Source organism: Diabrotica undecimpunctata, chromosome 9 (assembly GCF_040954645.1).
Source record: "Diabrotica undecimpunctata isolate CICGRU chromosome 9, icDiaUnde3, whole genome shotgun sequence".
In the NCBI taxonomy this organism is placed as follows: Eukaryota; Metazoa; Arthropoda; class Insecta; order Coleoptera; family Chrysomelidae; genus Diabrotica; species Diabrotica undecimpunctata.
The window spans coordinates 62,849,540-62,856,671 of NC_092811.1; the positions used below are offsets into that span (position 1 = coordinate 62,849,540).

A 7,132-nucleotide genomic window follows, 5' to 3' on the forward strand; every position below is an offset into this window, starting at 1 on the left:
ACCGGCATGGCGGTTGCTGTTAATGGACATTTTGGCAAATTTTGGTTTAAAACGTTAGAAAATTGGATTATTTTTATGAGTCTGTTCCTTTTTAAACACATTGAAATTTACTATCTAGAATTTCTTTAATTTGTGTTATGAAGAGTACTTGAAATAAACACTATTTAGTTGTATGTATTTGTTTCATGATTATTGGCAGGGTTGTCATTCGTAATTTCATTTTATTGGCAATATTTAATATAATTATTGGGTTAAATATTGATATTGGTTAGTTATTGGCAAATATACAAAAATTTCAAGTTATTTACTTTGTATTTATTGGTTTAATTGTCATTGGCGTACGCAAGTTCATTTTATTGGCAGTATTTAATATAATTATTGGGTTAAATATTGATATTGGGTAATTATTGGCAAAAATATAAAGATTTCAAGTTATTTACTTTGTATTTATTGGTTTAGTTGTCATTTGCGTACACAATTTCATTTTATTGGCAGTATTTAATATAATTATTGGGTTAAATATTGATATTGGTTAGTTATTGGCAAATATACAAAGATTTCAAGTTATTTACTTTGTATTTATTGGTTTAATTATCATTGGCGTACGTAATTTTCATCTTATTGAAAATATACAAGTATTTCAAGCTATTTACTGTGTATTTATTGGGTTAATTATTATTGACAGTATTAGCATTCGTAATTTTCATCTTGTTGGCATTATTGAAGTTATTTAATTGTAACTGTTGGATTAAATATTGGCATTGTTGGTTAATTATTGGTAGTATATAAATATTTCTATTTAATAATCATGGCGGAAGGTCGTGAAAAAGAGTTAAATACATCACGTGGCACGATTAAGGGTCAATTAACAACCTTTGAGACCTTTTTAAATAAATGTAGACTGGATAATAATCTTTTAATTGAATTGGAAAGTCGTTTAGATCGGGCAGTAGGATTATTAGATAAATTTGAAGAAGTTCAAAATGAGATAGATAATATGGCCTCAGATGAGGAATTTATAAGGAATGCTTCTGTTGAAAGAGACAAGTTCGAAAATTCTTTTTATAGAGTGATTTCATTAGCAAAAAATATGTTACAAGAAAGTCAAAGTCATTTGGTAGACATGGGAGGATCTCAGGTTGCCTCTAGTTCTAGTAATCATAGCAATCATGGGGGATTAGCGCTTCAAGCAAAACCAAGGCTGCCGGCTATCCCTATCCCCACATATAATGGGAATAGAGATATGTGGATCGAGTTTAAAGAAACGTATGAATCATTGGTACATAATAATGATGCAATCTCAAGTATTGAAAAGTTTCATTTTTTAAAACGAGCATTACAGGGGGATCCTGAAAAAATTGTAAAAATGCGTAAAATGACCGCGGAAAATTATGACGTTGTTTGGCAACTGTTATGTGATCGTTATGATGATAAACCTTTGTTAGTTGGGTTTCATATAGATGCATTATTAGTATTTCGGTCATTATCAAAAGAATCTGCGACAGATTTACGGGATATGTTAGATACAATAATTGAAAGTTTGTTTGCATTGGAAAAACTTAATGTTGAATCAAATTCATGGGATCCGTTCTTGGTACATTTAATGTCAAAAAAGTTAGATCAATTTTCATTCAGTAAATGGGAGGAAATTAGACCTAAAAAAGAGTTAGCAACTCTAGATCAGTTTAAAGATTTTTTAAGAAATAGAAGAAATAGAATAGATAGCTTAAAAAATATTGAGAGGATGAGAAAAGAAAAGAACACAGTTGATAGTAAAGGGAAACATTTTCAACCCAATTGGAAAAGTAAATTAAATAAAACATTAGGGGCAGTAGAAACAACTTCTTCTTGTTTCTATTGTAAAGAAAAACATTTTATGTATAACTGTTCTAGTTTTTTAAATTAAACATTTATGGTAGATATAAACAAGCACAAAAATTGGGTTTATGTTTAAATTGTTTGCAAAAAACTAATCATGTTAGTAAAAATTGTCAATCTGGAAGCTGCAGGAAATGCGGGCGGAAACATAACACACTGCTGCATTACGCTAGTGGAGGGGCAGATAAGGATGTCACTGGAGTAGGTTATCAGGAAGATATTGGTCAGCTTTCTGCGATACAGGTCTGCGAAGAAGGTGCCACTGCCTCTGTTAATAATGGCAATCAATCAGTAGCTGGACCATCAAATGGTATGTCATTTAGTGTCAATTCTGTCTGGTTGGAAAATGGAGCTGCGGTTCCTGGAGAGGTATTGTTGTCAACTGCATTAGTTCAAATAATTGATGGAAATGGAAAAGCTTGCACATGCAGAGCACTGTTAGATTATGGGTCCCAACCCAATCTAATAAGTGAAGAAGTAGTAAAGCGGTTAAACTTGCCTAGGAAGTCAGTAGATCTTACTTTAGCAGGAGTTGGAAGCAAGGTCGCACAAGTCAAATATAGATGCAATGGTACAGTTGAATCAATTGGGGTGGGCTTTAAGAAAACTGTATCCTTTTTAATAGTTCCACAAATTACTGGAGTAATCCCTAGTCAGAATATACCTACAACAAGGTTGAATATTCCGAAGCACCTTCGATTGGCAGATCCAGGATTTCATAAACCTGGAAAGATTGATCTTCTCTTAGGAGTGGATATATTTTATGAATTATTGTGTGTTGGACAAATTCGGTTGGGTCCAAATCTTCCATTGCTTCAGAAGACAAAGTTGGGCTGGTTGGTCAATGGAAAAATGAGTTTTGTGGAAACACATCTAATATTACTAATTGTAATCTTAGTGTATTAGACATCAGTCAGCAGTTGGAAAAGTTTTGGCAAATAGAAGAGGTACCAGATGGACAAGAGGTGCTTTCAAAGGAAGATATAGAATGTGAGCAAATCTTTCAACAAACGACAAAGAGGGCTCCTGATGGAAAATTTGTAGTTCATATTCCACTGAAAAAATCAGTAACAGCACTGGGTCAATCTAGGCAATCAGCATTAAACAGATTTTATAAATTGGAACAAAAATTACAAAAGAATGAAAAGTTACAAGAATTGTATATCAAGTTCATGCAAGACTATATTGACATGGGTCATATGTCATTATCAGATGGTTCGTTGGACACTATTTCATATTACTTTCCACATCATGGGGTGATTAATGAAAATAGTGAGACTACACGGTTAAGAGTGGTATTTAATGGTTCAGCCACTACTGATACAAGTGTATCTTTCAATGATTTGCAATATAATGGACCAAAAGTACAAGAAGATTTGGTTTCTATATTGTTAAGATTCAGACAGCATTATGTGGTAGTTGGCGGAGATGTCGCTAAGATGTACAGGATGATTTGGGTTGTTCCTGAACAACGGTCCTTACAAAAAGTATTTTGGAGAGCATCACCTGATGCAGACTTAAAGGAGTATACACTCAACACAGTCACATATGGAACAAAGTCAGCACCTTACTTGGCAATAAGATGTTTGAAGGAGTTAGGAGTTCAGTGTGCAGAGAACAGACCTGAAGCTTCTCAAACAATTTTAAAAGATTTTTACGTAGATGACCTACTTACTGGTGCTGAATCAGCAGAGGAAGCAATAAGCTTGTGCGAGGAAGTAGATCAAGTTTTACAATGTGGAGGTATGGAGTTGAGAAAATGGATAACAAACAGTAAAGAGGTGCAACTTGCATTGGCAAAATCAGAAGATGTTTCTGGTTCTGTTCAGATTGGAGAAAAGGATAAAAACAAGACACTGGGGTTGATGTGGGCATTTAAAGAAGACACATTGATGTTTGCAATAGATTTTTCAGCTAAAGACAATAGGCATACCAAACGTTCCATATTATCAGAAGTTTTAAGGATTTTTGATCCCTTAGGGTTGGTGGGACCCTCAGTACTTTTGGCGAAACAGTTTTTACAAAAAATGTGGCAGCAAAAACTTCACTGGGATGAGTCATTGCCTTACCATTTGGAAACAGAATGGAGAAAATTGAGGGCAGAGTTCTTAAATTTAAATAGTCTACGAATTAAAAGACATGTGGTTTGCAAGAATAACTGCTATAACAGTGGACATTCATGGATTTACAGACGCTTCAAAGTTGGCATATGGAGCTTGTGTTTACCTTAGAAGTATAGACCATATGGGATTGGTAACACTAAATTTGTTGTGTTCTAAAGTGAGAGTAGCTCCATTGAAGGCACAAACAATTCCGAGACTTGAACTCTGTGCTGTATTGGTGTTGGTTAAATTAGTTGCAGTAGTTCAAGCATCTCTTACAGTAAAAATTAATAATATTTTTTATTGGACAGATTCTACAGTGGTATTGGGATGGCTTAAAACTGATGTTTGTAAATTACAAGTTTTTGTCGCAAACAGGGTTAGTCAAATTAAGGCCATTGCTAAATGTGGTGAATTTAGACATGTGAGATCAGAGCACAATCCAGCAGATCTTCTATCTAGGGGCGTGTTACCGTCGAAAATTATTGGTTTACAATATTGGTGGATTGGGCCTGAATGGTTGAAATTGGAAGAGTCAGAGTGGCCAAATTTGGGTCATGAGGCACAATTGGAATTACCAGACTTGAGGTATGCAGTAGTTTCGCACATAGCTACTGAAGAAAACCCAAAGCTATTTCATTTTGAAAAATTCAGTTGCTTAAATAGGTTAAGGAGAGCTGTGGCATATAGTTTTAGATATGTTAAAAAGATCAGATCAAGAAATTTTGATGTAACCAGTTCACTATCTCCTTTGGAATTGGAGCACGCTATGAATGCGTTGTTATTGGTATTACGAAAAGAAATTTTTGGAGCAGATATGATGGCACTGGAAAATGGAAAACCCTGGAAGAAAAGTCTTCTTAATTTGAATCCTTTCTTAGATAAAGCAGGATGTCTTAGGGTGGGGGTAGATTACACTTGGCAAACCTACCTTATTCACAAAAACATTTTCGATTATTAAATGCTAAACACAGGTTTACCATATTGTTATTTGAAATGGAACATAATAGGTTGCTGCATTGTGGCCCGCAGCAAATATTAAGTACTGTCAGAGAAAATTTTTGGGTATTGGGAGGACGAAACTTAGCACGGAAAGTGTATTGCAGTTGTGTGAGATGTTTCCGATGCAAACCTATTCCTTTGGAGCAAATTATGGGAGTTTTACCAAAAGACAGAGTAGAAGTAAATCCTCCATTTTATGTAACGGGAACGGATTATGCAGGTCCTTTTCCAATGAAAACAAAACGTGGTCGTGGTTCACAAATAATTAAATGTTATATTTGTCTTTTTGTGTGTTTTTCAACTAAAGCACTTCATCTAGAGGTAGTATCAGACTTAACCAGCGAAGCCTGGATAGCATGTTTTCGAAGGTTTGTCGCACGACGTGACAAACCACTTAAAATTTATTCAGATAATGGGTCAAATTATATTGGGGCTAATACTGAATTAAAAGAATTACAAAAATTTTTGGAACTAGAATCGCAAACAATTAGTAATACGTTAGGTAATGAGGGAATTCAATGGCAATTTATTCCAGCACGTGCTCCAAATTTTGGGGGTTTATGGGAAGCGGCCGTGAAATCATGTAAACATCATTTACGGAGAATTTTGGTTAACTCTCCTCTTACATACGAGGAATTTATTACTCTTCTTGCACAGGTTGAAGCGGTTTTAAACTCCCGTCCTTTGGTCCCTCTTTCTTCTAGTCCTGACGATCTTGAGGTATTAACACCTTCCCATTTCCTTATTGGACGCAAACTCACTGCAGCTCCTGATCCAAGTCTTCAAGAGATACCAGTTAATCATCTGTCTCGTTGGCAACATGTACAGATGTTACATCAACATTTTTGGAGTCGATGGTCGAGTGAGTACCTTGCTGGATTGCAACAAGGGCAAAAATGGTTGAAGAATTCCAATAATCTTCAAACTGGACAGTTGGTTATCATCAAGGAGGACAATCTGCCTCCATCCCAGTGGCGACTAGGAAGAGTGAAGGAACTGTTCTGTGGTCCAGACGGAAATGTGCGAGTGGTCATGGTCAAAACTCAACTGGGAGAATACAAACGTTCTATTTCAAAACTTTGTCCCCTCCCAGGACAATCATAGTGATTAAGTGTTCATTTTTTTTTTCATATATATAAACGTTGGTTATGTGACAATTTTCGATTTTTCAGTTTTTACATCTATAAGCTTTATGTTGAAATTGTTATTTCAATGTGGGGGGAATGTTTGGGACTTTTAATTTTGTATAACGAAAGGTTTAGGTCAGGCTGGCAACAATGTGTAGTTGCAACCTGTAAGACGAATGGACTCGCCCGTATGAGCAATATACAAGGGGAGGAAGGTTGTAGTAGTAAGAAGAGAGGTTAGAATGGCGGAATACATACCATTGTAAATTTGTTATAGTTTTTAATAAAAATGTTGGAAAAATCAGTTGGTGATTTAATGTTGGCGAAGAAGAAAAAGCCGTAAAGAAAAGTTGGAAGTTCTTAGCGGCTTCAAAAACTTTAATTTAATAAAGTGTACTTGCTGCTAAACTCTTTCAACATCATTTATAAATCCAATTTATTTTTTTTTCTGTACAAGAATTCGAGTATTTTCATATTTGTAAAATCATACTATTCATTTTTATTCTACTTGTACCAATAAAGAGTGATCATTCTCATTTGTGATTTAGATTTAAATATACTTTTTTTTATAGAACCAAATAGATGAAACTCCAACCAACCAACCCAGCACTTCTCCTGCCAATTCGGAAAGAGATGGAGGAGGTAATAAAAGCGTTAAAAGAAAATTAGACTACCAGAATAATACGGGAACTAGTAATAAAAAACATTTCGACGCAGCCCAATGACAATTCCATTATCAAATGAACTATTGGATCTTAATAGACAATCAGTAGAACTTTTGCAAAATGTTAGCAATAATACTGATAACATTGCAAAATCTCTGGAGAGCATTGCCACATCGTTGAAAATAATGGCCGAGATTTTAAAAAATAGTGAGTCAAGTAATAAATAATAGTTGTTAGTGGATCTATCCTTTATTAATTTTTGTAGATACTTGTTATGGTATAATGTTATAAATAAAATGTGTTGTTATTAACTAGATTGATTTCTTCCTATCCTATATGATAATCCTATCTAAAATAT

At 34.5% G+C, this 7,132-nt stretch overlaps 3 protein-coding genes across 3 annotated transcripts; all 3 read left to right on the forward strand.

Annotated features, from left to right (window-relative positions):
- Window positions 1-808: 808 nt before the first annotated feature.
- LOC140450962 (uncharacterized) lies at window positions 809-4,109 on the forward strand. Its single transcript, XM_072544661.1, has 3 exons — window positions 809-1,594; window positions 1,894-2,714; window positions 2,777-4,109. Exons 1-3 carry the CDS (start codon window positions 809-811, stop codon window positions 4,107-4,109), a joined length of 2,940 nt encoding a protein of 979 aa, XP_072400762.1.
- A 13-nt stretch (window positions 4,110-4,122) lies between these two features.
- LOC140450963 (uncharacterized) lies at window positions 4,123-4,941 on the forward strand. Its single transcript, XM_072544662.1, has one exon. It carries the CDS (start codon window positions 4,123-4,125, stop codon window positions 4,939-4,941), a length of 819 nt encoding a protein of 272 aa, XP_072400763.1.
- A 35-nt stretch (window positions 4,942-4,976) lies between these two features.
- Window positions 4,977-6,834, forward strand: LOC140450964 (uncharacterized). Its single transcript, XM_072544663.1, has 2 exons — window positions 4,977-6,002; window positions 6,682-6,834. Exons 1-2 carry the CDS (start codon window positions 4,977-4,979, stop codon window positions 6,832-6,834), a joined length of 1,179 nt encoding a protein of 392 aa, XP_072400764.1.
- The last annotated feature ends 298 nt before the right edge of the window (window positions 6,835-7,132 follow it).